This window comes from Cyprinus carpio, chromosome A13 (assembly GCF_018340385.1).
Source record: "Cyprinus carpio isolate SPL01 chromosome A13, ASM1834038v1, whole genome shotgun sequence".
Classification (NCBI taxonomy): domain Eukaryota; kingdom Metazoa; phylum Chordata; class Actinopteri; order Cypriniformes; family Cyprinidae; genus Cyprinus; species Cyprinus carpio.
In genome coordinates, this window is record NC_056584.1 from 16,649,596 (window position 1) to 16,667,445 (window position 17,850).

The 17,850-nt window shown below is 37.3% G+C and overlaps 1 protein-coding gene across 7 annotated transcripts in view; it reads left to right on the forward strand.

Annotated features, from left to right (window-relative positions):
* LOC109099567 (netrin receptor UNC5B-b-like) overlaps positions 1 to 17,850 on the forward strand; it is an 82,977-nt gene that overhangs the window by 13,508 nt on the left and 51,619 nt on the right. For 2 of the 7 annotated variants that reach the window (XM_042769015.1, XM_042769019.1), the window contains exon 1: positions 10,419 to 11,119. The exons of 1 other annotated variant lie outside the window; for it this stretch is intronic. In XM_042769015.1, coding sequence (XP_042624949.1) covers positions 11,032 to 11,119 — 88 coding nt within the window. In that variant the 5' untranslated portion in view covers positions 10,419 to 11,031. Of the gene's footprint in view, positions 1 to 10,418; positions 11,120 to 17,850 lie in introns of those variants that run through there. 4 more of the 7 variants (XM_042769014.1, XM_042769018.1, XM_042769016.1 and 1 more) reach the window with 4 other exon arrangements.

Here is a 17,850-nt window from a genome sequence, read left to right on the forward strand (position 1 = left end):
GTGAAATGGCCAGAAAAAAGAGAAAATTCCTAATATACTTTAGACACTTCATGCCTTATTGCTTGAGTGCCACAGTAATGCAACATCTCACACTTCACAAATGTCCACATAAAGTAACACGTCAAAAAACAACAACAACAAAAAACATTATGTTCTCATTCTCTTCCTCTCCTCTCCATCTCTCACCCCTGAGGAGGAGGTGAGACTGGTGTGATTCAGGAGACTGTGCCGGCAAACAGTGTGTACACACACCTGGACCTTTATATAGGCCTCTAATAAGTTGACCAAGACAGCGAGTGGCTGTAGTCCAGAACAGAACATTCACACGTTATTATTTTTTGAAGTCATAAGACTCATTTATCAGACAGTCTGCTTACAACCAAAGGTGACAAGCAGTGGCTTTAGGTAGTTATTAGATTACTAATATCCATTGTGACAAGCATTTTCCTATCATCTCTCTGCCTGACTTCAAATAAAAGGCACACATTGTGTCTGTTTTGCTCCTTTTTTATGGTTTTTCCAGAGAAGCGCTATTCCATAACTCTGTTCTACTTTATCCCTTGCTACCTAAAGCTAGTCTCCACTTGTTTCTTTTATAGAGTGGGGTTGAGCAGTGGGCCCATGGGGGTCTCTCTATGTAGCTGCAGTGAAGGCCAGCAGCAGCTGAGACCCATGGCTTGCTGCAGGAGCACCAGAACTTATTGTCACTCCATGGTGCCCTCCATCAAAACCATGATTAATAGAATGGGCCTTTTCTTTCCTATAGCCTCCAGCGCTTTCTCACCTTCTCCATTTATACTCTGTGCACAGCGCTCCTTCTCTCTCCCTTCCACTAACATTAGGAAGCTCCACTCACGTGGCAGGCAGATGCTTTCTGCTATCCTTGACGATCATTCAATGTACTTTCATTTTACCGTGATACTGCAAAACAGTCGATACATCCAACTGCTCATAAAACCAGGACATTTATGAGATCGACAACCCTTTAAATGCTTTATTGGATGTGTTTAGATGTGTTGGATGTGTTTAGCCACGGGTTTAATCTTGATGTAAACCTTTGACTCCAGATATTATTTACACTGCCAAACATAGAAATGAATGTTTCCTTCACTGTTTCGCAACACAGAGAAGGTGAGAAGCGAATATAGTTGCTCAATACAAATTTAATTCTAGTCCTCGAATTTGATTGGCTGACTGACTCAAAAAACAATGCAGGGACATTTCATTGTTTATATCACTTCGCTTTGTGCTTCTGCATTTTAGTCTGTGCATTGAGGGTTTCTTGATGAGTTTTTAGGCATTTTCCATTGTTGGCATTCAACAAGTGACTTTTTGATAAGTGAGTTGTTTCATCATTCATTTAACAGATTCTTTTTAAAATACCTGTTTATTCAGGAACAAAACAGGCGACTATCTTTGTCATTGAGTCGTTGATTCATTCCCTAAATCGATTTGTTCAAAAACACAGATTCATTCAGGATTGAAACTGGCAGTTGTCTGTATGATTTATTCACTTAGTTGATTCGCTCAAAATACTGATTCATTCAGGAAAGAAACAGGCAACTGTCTTTAAAAGAGAATCATTAATTCATTCACTAAATTGATTAGTTCAGAAACATGGATTCATTTAGGAACAAAACAGGCAATTGTCTTTATGAGTGTCATTGATTGATTCTTTCATTCACTTAATCAGTTTGTTTAAAAACATGGATTTGTTTAGGAAGGAAACAGAGAGTTGCCTTTATAAATGTGCCATTAATTCATTCATTCAATCAATTTGTTCAAAAACACAAATTCATTTAGAAATGAAGCAGGCAATTTTCTTTATGAGTAAATGATTACATTATTCAGTCGATTCATTCAGATACACTTATTCATTCAGAAATAAAACACCACCTGTTCAGGCTTCATTTTGAACTATTTCCAAAGATGGAGCAATATTTCCACAATATTGTGTTTTTTTATGTTAAAATGTTTGTAAAACTTTACTGTGGAACAATCATTACTATGAACCCTCCTGCTGATCTGCTTTAGTCTTTGTTTTTGGTCATTTGAATTTGAAGCAAGTTTATACCCTTGGGTTTTATTGTTTCTTTAGTAATGGAGCCATGACTTTTTTGAAAGGGCAAAGACATTAAAGATTTCATCAGCTGTTTCTGATCTCTCTGCCAATGAAATTAACACAAGCACACTGTGTTTCCATCACTCTCATTTCCACCGTCACCCCCTCAGTCCTTCTCTCTCTATCTCTGTGACTTCAATTCAATTTCTTCCTCTTGTTTTTCTTTCCCTCTTTCTACATGTCATGCTCCCTTTTTCCAAATTACATTATTTCCAATCCCTTTAGGTTTTCCTCTCTCTTTAGTCTCTTGCCCTTTCTTTAATTCTTCCTAGTTCTTCCCCTCTCCCTCTTTCACTCTCTGTCTCTAGAGCTCTTAGTAAATGATGCATAGCTGGGTCCCAGACTCTGAGTGATCATTAGTGAGGTGGTCCAGGAGAGATGGAGTGAAGGATGATGGAGGGAATAAGAGAGAACAGCAAAAGACATGTTTCTGCCCTCGGGCATTTTCCCGATTCCTCACCAAACGAGATATTGTTTGTGTAAAATGCCAGTAGGTGGCTTTTCCTCGGCCCATGCTCATTAATTCTAGTGCACACACACGTGCTTACTTAGAAGGATGCATTCTCAGTAAACACCTGACGCTTTCACAACCATACAATATACACATATTTTTCCCCCTATGGTTGCTATGGCTGCTTGTTGACTGTTCCACTTGATTCTGAAAAGAACATTCATATTTTGCTAAGCTGAGGTTTGATTAAGTGGATATTTTAGACTCATTTAAATCTGTTTATTACTCCTTTGAATGCACATTCTATATTCATGCGCCAAGTGGATTCATTGATTGGCAACTTGCAGTTAGAATATTGAAATATATAACTGGTGAGAAATGAATAGAATAGAATAGAGGCTCTACAATATAGTGGGAGAGTTATGAAACAGTACAAAAACAATGCGGTTATACAATATGGTACACTGTAGAAAATTATTTGTTGGTTTAACTTAAAGTTTGTTGAAACTAAGAATTTTAGTTATTACATAGATAGTAATTTTGTTGTTTCAACTAATATTTTGTTCTAAGAATTAAAGATGAAATTATGATGAATTGATTATTTCAATAATTATTAATAATGACTTTATTTATTGAACAGTAGTTTATTTTATCATGCCACACAAGCTCTAAAATGTATTAAAAATAGATTAAATAATAATACCATTGTCTCAAGTATGTACTATGCTGTGGATTTACACCACATCACTGACTAATATATGACCCATGTTGACTTATGAACTTTTAGTGTTTATAGACTGTGTTCCCAAAGGCCTTTATGCAGGCAAATGCTATTTAATTAACCATTTAGCCTTCATCAATAGGACACACACATGCATGTACACACATAAAATCTCCGCAAATGTATTCTTGATTTGGTAAATCAACTTACATCTCCCTGATGAGACTCATTTGCTTTGCTCATTCTCAGCACATTATGCGTGAGCTAAATGTGTGAGGAGGACAAACTAAAAAAATGGAACAGAGAAAGAAAGAAGACGACGCACAGATGTGAACTTGGTGCACTGGGAAAAGAAACACAGCCTCAATAGAGCCTAATCTTGTACTGCCACTTACTCCAAATCAGTTTTGTTGCATGTATGCTGCAAATGTGGAGTAATTGTGTGGATACTTTTTGTTTAATGGAAGGAATATGTTTCCATGGCGATCAATTGTGTGGATACTTGAAGAAACAAGAATATTTAATTGAACTAATATGTTTCAATGGCAATCAGAGCCACAACAGATAACTTATACTACTACAATTTCAAAAAATCAATAATAAATAATCAAAAATATATAATTCAAACAATGTATCCCTTCATGTTTCTGTCTTGAGTATTTGTTTCTTTGGAGGAAATAAATATTGTAAGTGAGCCCTCTTCAATTTTAACTCAGCTGCCAGATTCAGAGACCTTCTTCTCAGCAGACTGTTCCGTCTTTTCAAATCTCATATTTCATGCTCAGGTATTTACCCAGGTGACAGTGAGATATGAGCACTGGATTACTCAGATCTGCGCTGCTTTTATGCTCTAAATGCCACAAAGTGTATAAGCATCAACCAGGACCCAGCTATTTCACAGAGCGCTGACTCATTCCTATACTGAATGGATGTGTTTACCTTGGAAACAATTTAGGATGAATCTCCTCACATAAAAAATAACCTGCTATTTAGTGGCAAACCTGCATTTTGTGTGGAATACTGTAGGTCTTCAGTACAACTGACAGCTCTGAAAGGTATTGTGCTTCTCTCTGTCAGCATGTTATTACAAACAAAAACATGCATTCAATTCTGTTTACCCGCACCATTCGTTGACAGGAATATGATATATGCCAGGGTTTTGGAAGCTATTTGAGATCCGAAAATGTTGTTGAATTAATTTGTCTTGCCTCTTCGTTTTACTGCTATAAAATTATGGTATAAAAATTGGAGTTTTGTGTTTTTTTAGCTTGCTACACTACTTTTAACAATGTGAAATAATTACGATTTTAATGTTTTTGAAAGAAGTCTCTCATGCTACCAAGATTTATTTAATCAAAAATGTAGTAAAAGCAGTAATATTCTGAAATATTAAAACAATTTAAGAGAACTGTTTTCTATTTGAGTGCATTTTAAAATGTAATTTATTCATGTGATGGCAAAGCTGAATTATAATATGCTGATTTGCTGCTCAAGTATCATTTCTTATTATTATTAATGTTGAAAGTTGTACTGCTTAATATTTTTGTGGAAACCATGATACATTCGAAAATTTGACATTTATAATTGCAAAACATTTTTAATTGCAAAAGATGCTGTTCTTTGAACTTTCAATTCATCAAATAATTGAGCACGAATAATAATTTATAAAAATTGAGCACAAAATCAGCATATTAGAATGATTTCTGAAGGATCATGTGACACTGAAGCCTGAAAATTCTGCTTTGCCCATGAAGAAATAAATCAGTTTTTACAATATTGGGAAACGGGAAATTTCTTGGGTCTTTTTCACTAATAAATAATTCCTTTTTGAGCAATGAACTATGATTTGTTTCCCTCATTAATGATGCTAGCAGTCCACGGTTCCACATATTACAAGCAAGCGGTTCTGAAATTGAAGAGTTAGAAGGTAAAAAATCTTGGAAACCTCTGTCTGACCCCTCTGCCATGCTTTTTTACTTTGCTAGCTTAAGGCCAACTCCTACATTTCAGCATTCAGCTGATGGAATGGGTTCAAAGGAGCATGTGAACAGAAAATTCTAATTTTTCCAAATTGTTGTGGCACCTTTAATTTCATTAGCTTTTCCCCATTCCCCTGCAGGAGAGCTGAGTTTCTAGGGCAACAATCAGAGTAATAGTCTTGCCCATGCAATCTGCTAAAAGCCCCTGCGGCCCACGGGCCCAGGTGTACCTGGGGATTAGAACAAGGCGGGACAGGTGAACTCAGCATGGAATCGCTCACAAGTCATACTGATAACCATCCACACATTATTATAGGGCATTTTCTTTGTTATAATACTGAGCTTATTATTTTCCATATGTTTTTTATATGTTATAACCCTACACCTACCTTTAAATCTAACCTACAGAGAATTTTTCTGCACATTTAGATTTTAATTAAAATGTTACTTAGTTATTTTCCTCGTGGGGACCATTGGAAGGTTCCCACAATCCAAGTGGTGTCAGGTTTTACAATCCTTGTGGGAACTAAATGTTTAATATTGAGTTAATTATTGTCTATTTATTGTCTATATATTAACCCTACACCTACGTTTAAATGTAACCCATTTTTGCATTTTTATATTTTAATTAAAACATTATTCCCTTTATGTAGGAAGGTTGTAAAGGTATTCAGGTTTTATTTTCTATATGGGGACGTTTGTTTCCCAAAAAACTGGCAAAACCTGAACCACACATGCAAATAATGAGGTCGAAATAAACAAAATTATACATACTAAACCATGAATACAGTAAATAAATAAATGCATATTTTTAAAATATTATTTTAAAAATATTTTACTTTTTTTTTAAATATTATTGTAAAAAAAATATTCATTATACAGTATTTACAGAAACATAAAAATACTTAAAAATTTGTATTTTATATTTTCTTTATACATTACATATACATTCATATACAGCCCACAGTTGTAATGTAATACCATCATGGGAGAGATCAAGCTTAGTATGATCAGAAGAAGAAAACATATCTTACTTGAAATCTATGGCATGACTTCCTTTCTGGCACAGCAGGGATAATTAGTCTGTGGTTTGGGTCAGCTCAATAATTCCTGAAAATAATTTTCTGTTATCCTACTCTATTACTTACAGACTATTTTTAGGGTTTTCCTTCATGAATTTAAGGGACAAGTTGTATGCTTTACAAAATTAGATTTTTAATGTGAGCAGTGGTAGCCATTTATTTAAGCATCTTTCTCATAATGACTATAATAGCATGTGTGTGTTGTCTCTCTTCAATGAGCAGCATCATCTTCCATTAGTTATCCTCTTTACCTCTACACTTCCGTCACTCTCGCTTATATCTCTCTCAGTCTGTACCTTCTCTCACCTCACTGTTACACGGCTCATCATAAATTACATTTCCAATTAATCTCAACATTATTCAGACTGAAGCACCGCAAATCTTATCGCAATTGCCATCTCCCCGGTAACTGAATATGTGTTTGAGAAGTAATGAAAGCAAACCATGTTCCATTAGTAGGCTGCAAACTTATCTGAGCTGATGACACTGGCAGAGGATCAAATCGATATGACAGTTTGCTCAGCTAGTGGAAACATCTTATGGATTCAATTAAAGATGCAGCAAAGTCTCTCAGTATGTTTATGCTCTCAAATCTGTTATTATTATTAAATGATTCTTAAACAGGAATATTACAGCAATAGTTCACCCAAAAATGAAAAACTGCTAAAAAATATATATATACTGTATATATATATACTCACTCTAAGGCCATCCAAGATGTAGATCAGTTTGTTTCTCAATCAGAATAGATATGGAGAAATAGCATTACATCGCTTGCTTAACAATGGATCATCTGCAGTGAATGGGTGCCGTCATGTGGATTATTGTGATGGTTTTATAATTAGTTTGGACTCTCATGACGGGACCCATTCACTGCAGATGAACTACTGGTGAGCAAGTGACGTAATGCTAAATTCCTCCAAATCTGTTCTGATTTAGAAATAAATTTATCTACATCTTGGATGGCTTCAGGGTTAATATACAGTTTTAGCAAATCTTTATTTTTGGGTGAACTATTCCTGTAATCATTTATTCTTTAAGTGTTTGTCCTATCTTATTTATTGTATTTTATGACCAGACAAACTCTAAAATACATCCATGCTCCAGGAAACTGAAGAGGGAAAGATGAGGGAAATCGTCACTGGTCTGCAGGGATTATGAGCTTTCAAAGTCAGATTTGTGTTGAAGACTGCCAGGCACAGTCATTTTAGCCTGACCATACAGGTGCATCTCAATAAATTAGAATGTCGTGGAAAAGTTCATTTATTTCAGTAATTCAACTCAAATTGTGAAACTTGTGTATTAAATAAATTCAGTGCACACAGACTGAAGTAGTTTAAGTCTTTGGTTCTTTTAATTGTGATGATTTTGGCTCACATCTAACAGAAACCCACCAATTCAATATCTCAACAAATTAGAATATGGTGACATGCCAATCAGCTAATCAACTAAAAACACCTGTGAAGGTTTCCTGTGCCTTCAAAATGGTCTCTCAGTTTGGTTCACATGGCCAGTTGTTCTCAACCACGTTCCTGGAGGACCCCCAACACTGCACATTTTGCATGTCTCCTTTGTCTGACACACCCATTTCAAGTCTGTGAGTTTCTACTAATGAGCAGGTGACCTGAATCAGATGTGTGTTTGATTAAGGAGACATGCAAAATATGCAATGTTGGCGGTCCTCCAGGAACGTGGTTGAGAACCACTGCACTAGGCTACACAATCATGGGGAAGACTGCTGATCTGACAGTTGTCCAGAAGACAATCGTTGACACCCTTCACAAGGAGGGTAAGCCACAAACATTCATTGCCAAAGAAGCTGTCTGTTCACAGAGTGCTGTATCCAAGCATGTTAATAGAAAGTTGAGTGGAAGGAAAAAGTGTGAAAGAAAAAGATGCACAACCAACCGAGAGAACCGGAGCCTTATGAGGATTGTCAAGCAAAATCGATTCAAGAATTTGAGTGAACTTCACAAGAAATGGACTAAGGCTGGGGTCAAGGCATTAAGAGCCACCACACACAGATGTGTCAAGGAATTTGGCTACAATTGTCGTATTCCTCTTGTTAAGCCACTCCGGAACCACAGACAATGTCAGAGGCGTCTTATCTAGGCTAAGGAGAAGAAAAACTGGACTGTTGCCCAGTTGTCCAAAGTCCTCTTTTTTAGATGAGAGCAAGTTTTGTATTTCATTTGGAAACCAAGGTCCTAGAGTCGGGAGGAAGGGTGGAGAAGCTCATAGCCCAAGTTGCTTGAAGTCCAGTGTTAAGTTTCCACAGTCTGTGATGATTTGGGGTGCAATGTCATCTGCTGGTGTTGGTCCATTGTGTTTTTTGAAAACCAAAGTCACTATACCCGTTTACCAAGAAATTTTGGAGCACTTCATGCTTCCTTCTGCTGACCAGCTTTTTGAAGATGCTGATTTCATTTTTCAGCAGGATTTGGCACCTGCCCACACTGCCAAAAGTAGCAGAAGTTGGTTAAATGACCATGGTGTTGGTGTGCTTGACTGGCCAGCAAACTCACCAGAACTGAACCCCAGAGAGAATCTATGGGATATTGTCAAGAGGAAAATGAGAAACAAGAGACCAAAAAATGCAGATGAGCTGAAGGCCACTGTCAAAGAAACCTGGGCTTCCATACCACCTCAGCAGTGCCACAAACTGATCACCCCCATGCACGCCGAACTGAGGCAGTAATTAAAGCAAAAGGAGCCCCTACCAAGTACTGAGTACATGTACAGTGAATGAACATACTTTCCAGAAGGCCAACAATTCATTAAAAATGTTGAAGTATTCTAATTTGTTGAGATGAATTGGTGGGTTTTTGTTAAATGTGAGCCAAAATCATCACAATTAAAAGAACCAAAGAGTTAAACTACTTCAGTCTGTGTGCACTGAATTTATTTAATACATTTGAGTTGAATTACTGAAATAAATGAACTTATCCACAACATTCTAATTTATTGAGGTGCACCTGTATATTATAACCACCATTTTTGCATGTCTTCACAGGATGTATTTTTTTCATTTCTTTTTCAATTAGCCACTTCAGCAGGTGTAAATAGAGCATACTGTATTTATAAATTTAAGAACTGCACCTGATATAAAGGGAGAAAAAGTATAAGTTGTAGTGATGTGCCTATAAACCATGTCAGAACAGATTTGAGAGCTATAAACATTACACTTTTAACATTGACAAATCAGCAACTCGCATTAAATATAAATTAAATTGTTTACAGAGTGTTTTTCCCTGTCTGGTTTAGCAACACCTGCAGATCAGGAACTGCTGCCCTTACCAGACTCAAATAGATGGTCCTCCTCCATCAGCATTACAAAAGATTCAGCTTCCTGTGGCAATTAGACTGCGATTTGAATAACCTGTTTACATTTTAGTTCCTGCTTACCCAACCAAAACCTGAGAGCTCTGACTGCAGTCTTCTGGAGGGTAACAATGAAACCTAACGGCCACTGGACAATCAGCCTATATTCAGCATCTGAAATGACCCAAAAACACATGTGGAAACTGTCGCCCTCTTGTGGTGTTCCCGAGAGTACGTTCATAAATTCACTGAACGTGAATGAAACATGCTGGGAGGCATGGCTGTAAAATGTGATCGTGTTACTAACCCTAATACTAAAACTAACATTAACACATTCTTGTTGTTAATTAACATTAACATTAACAACACCCTTCATCCAAACCACCCTTAATTTATCATAATCAATAGAAGATTAGAATTAAAGACAGTCAAGCCTACAAGGCCAAAAGAACGCAGCTCACATACATAAAAAAATGGCTAGATTTGTTAAAATATAGACAATTTAAACAACAAGAACAATAATATTATACAATTCCTTGTAAAATAACGAAACGATTTTTATTTAGACCTAGCTATAATATATATATATATATATATATATATATATATATATATATATATATATATATATATATATTATATATATATATATATATATATATATATATATTAATATTTTTCCTTCATTGAATCCCCTAATCCGTCTCCGGGCTTTCCGTGTTTCCAGTCACATCTCTATTCGCCTGAGCTCAGTGTGGGTCTGAAGGTTGATGATTGGTTGAGGGGAGATGAGAGTCTGGAGGCTCGCGCTTCATACCAGTGTTGGTGTGTTTACACTCAGTACTCGAGACACGGACGAGCGGCAGCGTCAGGACTATGGCGTTCCACAGATAACAGCGGAGATCTCTCAACTATGGCATTATATTTATCGCTCACGGACAACTTTTTCTTCTCGTCTCAACAGGAATAAAGCTGTCAAGTACTTTTGTTTTCGATTCATTCGCGGAAAATTCATCAGTTTTCAAACAGTGCCAGAGAAAACGCGTTCGCTGGTTCAGTGGAGTTGTGAATGAGATGAACTTTACGCAGGTTGTTGGGTATTTTGTGTTTCACTACGGACGGGGCCTGCAGTGTGCCTGACTGAACATTTTGTGTAACTGTAATTCAACATCGAGTCCTGATTTGGGGAAATAGGTTTTATAATAAACCACGGTGCGTTCTTTTGAAAGTTTGTGAAGTTTGTGAACTCCACGTTTCCCACTATTTGAAGTATCCTTCGCAGAGGATTCAGCGAGATTCAGCCGACTGGAGAGAGAGCACCTGGGGGCATTTGGCAGTAGCGCGACCGGGTGAAGATGCTCTCAGCGTGGATACACCGCGACCATACTCCCGCCTGCCTGCTCGGTTTAGCTCTACTCTGCGCAACCTTTGCGACCCATGCAGGTACGAGCCATTTTAATAATAACATATTAATATTAATAATGTGCATATTTATAATAAAACACTTCCTTATATTTTCCGTCTGAAACATACGGGAAAGCAGGTGTGGGTTTTCTAAGCAAGCGCGATCACGTATACACACCCAAAACACAGATAAGTTTAGTGATAATGAGGTCGTCGAGCAGGATTTGTGTTTCTCAACATTTGTCGACATTTGTATCAAGTGATGTCTTTTTATTATTTATTTTTTTATATACATAAGCCGACGAGTCATTGGTCTTTTAGAATGAAAGCTACTTTACTTTTTTCTGGCCTGTTTGTTTTTTTGTTTTTTTATTGCATAGAAGCTGTTACAACCTTGTGCAAGAGACAGAAGCATTAATAGCGGAATAATGGAGAAATTTATAGATTGTTTTTTGTTGATCCACAAAAAAACGAGATATGCATCTCTCTCTAAAAAAAAGGGATGCATTATCTCTGAATTATAACAAGTGGCACTGTTAATTTTAAATATTATACCCTGTATAGTGATTAAATCCTATCTTTATGTATATGTATCTATGTTTTTACCTAACTAAAAATATTTCTATCTATCTATCTATCTATCTATCATCTAGGCAGTGTAAGAACCAGATGAAGGGATGTGACTGCTGCATGTGCACTCATCTCTCTCTCTCTGCCTTCAGAGAGGAATATTCTGTTGATCTCCTCTCTTTCTGCTTGCCATGCCGAGCTTCCAAGCAGCGGATAAAAAGCAGAACCCCTGGTGTTCTTGGAGTAATTAAGGTTTAGCTCAGTGCCTTCCTGGCTCCTGAAAGACAGAAAAAAGGAAACAACATCTGAGGGAAAGCAGAGATAGTGAGTTCTGAATTAGTGTGTTGTTTTAAAATCTGTTCCTCTCTGTTATTTTACTTTTCTGATTGATGTAGTGTAGGGTTACATTAGCACATGCTCTTGATTAAGTGGTGGTAGAAGTTCCTCGTAAGATGTTTTTAAAGCTTGATTTTGTAGAGTAATGAATTTTGTTGAAAGTAGCTCAGTTTTGTTTTAGTTTGTAATCAGTGATGTAGTCTGCAGGTTCATACTGTTAAAGGATTTTGTACAGAAGAATTTGGGGGAGACTGTTGAATTGGCAGCAATGATTTTACAGCAAGTTCAAAATTCCTCTGTAAAAGATCCCATAAAAATAACCAAACCGTTTACTGACATATTTGACAAGTTCTGGATATTATTTACCATACGAAGGAGAAATATTCATGAGTAGATCATGTTGTGATGTGTTATTGTTTCTGCATAAAGGATAGCCTACCTTCTGTCTGACCTTAGAAGTGACTGGAAGCAATGAAGCGTCAAAGAAATCTCTCTCTGCACTCTGGTCACATATGTAATCAGATTGACATAGAAGTGCACATTCACAGGGTTTAGCTGATTGGTTTTCCACTGGTAAAGAGGAATCAGACAGAAAACGGACAGGTTGATTTACTTCCGATTTGGAGACGGATGTGAACTCCAGTTTAAGTGTCCTTTCTTGTAAAGATCTACCTGCAGTCCATTGTAGAAAACATGCCTATTTCAACCTCAGGGTTTTAATATAGACAAGATTGGGGCTAGTTGTCACACAGGGAAGTTGTCTTAAAAAAAAAAAAAAAAAAAAAAAAACCTATAAGTGTTTTAACTTTTAACTGAGAAGGTGAGAACTGTGTTTTGAGGATCTTTTTTGGGGCAAATTGTTATGCGTTTTAAATGTTATAAATTTATAATAATTGATAATCATCGGTTTTATATTTTTATAGATTTCTGCAGTTTCATGAAAGAATTATCCTTGCCCACGGGCAAGAATTATACAGAAAGGTCAAGTCAGAAAAGTCAAGAATTATACAGAAAATAACTAAATAAACTTGCTCTAAGAATTATTCACAAAAAAAAAAAAAAAAGTGACAACCTGCCCTGTTCTTTATACAGTATGTGAGAAACTTTACACGAACGGTCTAGATTTTACAGACAGATGTACTCCAATCCTGTTTCTCGTTGAGATGGAGATGCCAGCGCATATTTCAGATCATCCATAAAACATCAGAGTCAAGGTGGATAACATTTATCTTCCCTCTCATTCTGTCCATTCCTGTATACTTCCTCTCCCTCCTGTCTGTCTGTATTGTGGCTGTGCTGAGCTCAGATTTCCTGTATGGTACAGCTCTTTCAGTGTTGACATACACATTAATTACCCAGACTGCCAGGAACCCACTTCTGGCTCCTTAGCCCCATCAGCTTTTCTCCTCTCTGTTTGTGTGCGCGCGTTTGTGTATGCATGTGTGTTTGTTTGGCAGAACATCCCTGTATACACGCTTGAGCTGGATAGAGATGGTGTGCTGTTGTGTATGTAATGGAGTTGCACTGACTGGATTTGCATGTATGGGTACGTGTTTTGAGAGTTGGAGAAGATAAAACATTTGAGACTGTTCTGAATAAGACCTAAACCTTTCAGTCATATTGTTTGGACAGTTTCAAGAGCATTAATTTCAGGCCTAGAAAAGTGGGTGGGTGTAGGTCAAGCTGAACTGCCTAAGGTCAAGATGGGGAAGGGAGGTGTGCTCTTGCTTGCCCATCATGTTCAGAGAGCATAACATGTCGGATCCTCCCAGTCAAGGCTGCTGGAATTCTCCGCTGGTAGTCCAGGGCGTGGGGGGATAATTGGTTATCTCTGAGAATAGGTCAACTGTGGTTGAGTTTGCTTGCTGTGAATTGTAAGATACACATTGTCAAATTCAGTTATGAATGCAAAATCTACAAAAGGCAAAGAGAAGAAAACTAAGGTAGGAAGAGAACCAGTAAGGCTTGTAATTAGGTCTAGAGGAAAGGAAATGCGAAGGAAGGAATGCATGGATCGGTGAGAGGTCTGGCAGAGATCTGCACCACCAGTCTTGTGGTGTGCATTAGCTTTATGGCCACTGTGGGAGGCAGAGAGAGGGGTGAGGAGATCGCTGGTTTTCCACTCACCCCCATACTGTATTATTCATCACTGTAAAGTGGCCTTCTTTAATATTTTAAAGCAGTTTATGGTTGTGTGTGTGATCTGTTTATGATGCAGTGGATTTCTGAGGTGGTGTTGGACATGTGTCGTCTGTGCAGGCAGGTGTGAGAGGGCGGTACAGAAACCTGTTGAGGGTTGTTAGTAGCACTTAATTATCGCCTGAATGAATTACATGTTGATTTGTCAGATTATTTATTTATTATAATTATTTTTTAACATTTATATCTGTAGGTATTTGATACATACAGTACACTACTTTTTATACTTTTACTATTTTTAGTAAACTTTTATTTTAAATATATCAGAAGTGAGAGTAAAGGCATTTATAATTTATCAAAACAAACTGTTTTCAACATTGCTAATACTGTAGTAAAAAATTATTCTTGAGCACCAAATCATCATATTAGAATTTTTTTCTGAAGGATCATGTGACACTGAAGACTGGAGAAATGGCTACTGAAAATGTAGCATTGCCATCATAAGAATAAATTACATTTTTAAGTTTATATTTATATATTTGAAAAACAAGTTATTTTACATGGTAATAATATTTCACAATATGTTTTTTTCTTTTTTCTTATTTTTTTTCAAGCTTATTTTAATTATTTATGCCTAGTCCTTTAGAGAGAGTGAGTGAATTTTGTTGTTTATCTGCCTTACATGAAAATAATTATCAACTCAACTGTGTTAGTCAGAATTGTAATATTAGTACATCAGGATTTTTTTTACTTGAAAAAAACTTAAATCTGTAACCATACATTTGATGCATATGTACATAGATCAACATTTCCCACTCCCAAAATACTCAAGAACTATTTTCTATTGATTTTGTGTTTGTAGTACACTTTGCGTTTATGTGGATATGTGTGTGTGAAGCATGAAGTGCAGCTGTATTCATCTAGTACTTAAGAGTGAAAGGAAGAGAGAGAGAGGAAAAGCCTGAGAAATATATCTTAGAGAGCTGTATTAAGATTGAAGGAGCCCAGGGATTGCCTTTTTAATAGACTTTATTAAAAAAAGAGAGTGAGAGTGAAAAGTCAGGAGTCAGAAGCATTGGCATTCAAGCATCATTAAGTCCCTGGCACAGTCTGAGAGAAGAAGACACTGATGGGGCGAGAGAAGGAGGGAGAGTGAGGGACAGCGACAGAGAGGGGCAAGTGATGAGCAGATCGTTGAGTGGAGATGTTTTTATTAAGGTTCTTATCGATGCCTGGAGCTCTCTGTATTAATGACGGACATTTTTAATACTTTGCCAATATTGTGCATGTGCACCATCATAAATCTGGAACAAACAGGAAAGAGAGTGTGTGGGAGAGAGGAAGAAATAGGACACTGGGTTAAAAAGATTTATTGCATGGCTCTCTGTTATACTTGATTCTGATTGGTCCATTGTTGCATTCAGTGGTCTTGTATTTATGTATAAGGATGATTAAATTATTATCATTTCACTGTTGTTCGTGCAACATAGCATCCTACTGTCAAGTCTGCCATATCACTCTGCTGTCACTGTCTTTTAATGCCAGAATAGCTGACTATAGTAAAAATGACTTTGGCAAACTTTTAGCTTATATATGGTGAGCATAAATTATTTGCTGGATGCTAGAAGGCAGCTCAGAAGAAGTTGAAAATATTGCTTATAAAAACAATAAATTGGTGAGAGACACAAATAGCTGAATAAGAGAGAATTTAAAATGAAGAATGGAATTCTTTAGCTTAGCCCATGTAAAAATTGATCACAGATTAATAATAAGCAATTGAATTTTCTTGTAGTGTTCATCTACAAGATTGTTTTTTACTTTATAATAGACTAGATGCTTTATTGTCATTTAAGTTGATAATTATTTGTATTGGTTTATGTGTGTATTTGTTTATTAATTTATTTGGTAAGTAATCTTGCAATCGAGCATTGTACTTCCTAACGAAAATTAACCATGGTTTTATTATAGTAAAAGTGTACTATGTTTTTTTTTTTTGGCGGATTGATTGCCACAGTTTTACTACAAATACCATGGTTAAACTATGGTTAGTATAGAAAACCCATGGTTAATTTGTGGTTACCATGGTTTAACTACAATAACAATGTTTTTTTGGTTTTATTTGTAGTAAAACCATGGTTAAGTTTTGTAAGGGCTGTCAGACGTCATGATCACAAAATAAACCTCTTCAGCTTCACGTCAGAGTCATTAAAATCCTTTCTGGGTTTATTTTGCAATAACGTCCAGCTGATGTTGCAAAATATATGGACTTGTAGTAGTAGCAGAAAGACTGACTTAAAGGATACAAGAGGAACAGAGAATCTGTTCAGCGAGTGATGAGGGGGAACATTGTGTCTAAAGTGATGAGTGCATGATGGGAAAGCAAAGAAAGAGACTTTAATGAAGTCAAAGCGAGGAGTGGATAGTTGAATGGGAATACAAGGGAGGGAGACTCTTCACCCCACCCGGGTTTACGGCAGCTGGGTGGTGTTGGTGGGTTGGAGGGGCAGAGAGTGTCAGGGTTTGAAGAAGAATGACTCGGTGGGGTGGCTTTGTGCCGGGCTTGAATAGAGAACTGAATGTGGCTCTTTCTGCCACCGATTGTGGGGTGAAGGGCGAGGTAGAGGAGGAGTCGGCGTGCTCATAACTCCTTTAGGCAGCAAGAGAGTGACTGATGTTGTATGTTTGTGTTTCCTGTCTCAGCTTTCCATTCATAGTCACACTTCTTATTCAGTCCTCACAAACAATGAGCTGACATGTTTGAGTCAGAATATTTAGGGCTTTTTCATCTTTTCTTCTTGTTAACGCCAGCCTATCGACTCCAAGCTTCACACTTCCCTTCTAGGAAATGCCTGAATATTTCACAGTGAGCCAGACCTGCATCCGAGGCTCATGCCAAGCCAACAGTGTCTTTGGCGGACAGCCTTTCCCCAGGCTGCTGTGTCTGGCAAGGTCCATTGATTGCTGCATACAGTAGCATCTATTCCAAACCCAACTGCATGATGGACATCTAGGACTGTCAGTCGCTCATTCTGTCAAAGGGTTTGCTTTGAGTTGTGCTGGCTAGAGAAACGATACTCCTCCTTTTGATTGATAGATGGATGTGACTTGTTAAGTTGGTCTTTTTTTGCTCTCTGATTGGCAAACCTATGGCTTGCATCAGGATCTTGAAAGTAATATGTGAAAGTTAAAAGAGTTATAAAAATCAGGAGTGAAGAGCCTTCAGCTCAGACCCCCTGGTGGTGCCGGTGGGGGTTTGGGTAGCATGTCAGATTCCTTTCAGCAGGGGTCTGGAAGTAGTGGAACCGGGGCCACGTGAATAGGTCTCATGCAGTCCACCTGCCTTTGTGCTTCCTGCCTTGAAAGAGAGACTTTCTGAGGCCATGGAGATTTCCCTCATCTTCTTAGCCTTTAAAGGAAGTTCAACCCAGTCCATGCCTGAAGATTAGACCACAGACAGTCTGTAGTTTATGCCCAAGTGAGACGGTGTGGTTTTGTTTCTGTACCTCATATAGAGGCAAAAATATAGCATCCCTTTCCAATATTTTATTGTTTTTGTTGTCAAACACCTTTCTCTTGAACTTTTTACTAGTTCATTCAACTCCTATCTACTCCTTTTTGCGCACTCCCTTATGTGCTCCCATTCTTTCTGGCTCCTTTATTGTGATGGGGGGTTTGAGGCATTCCCCTTTCAAAAGGCAGTGTGGAGAATCCTATCTCTCTTAGTT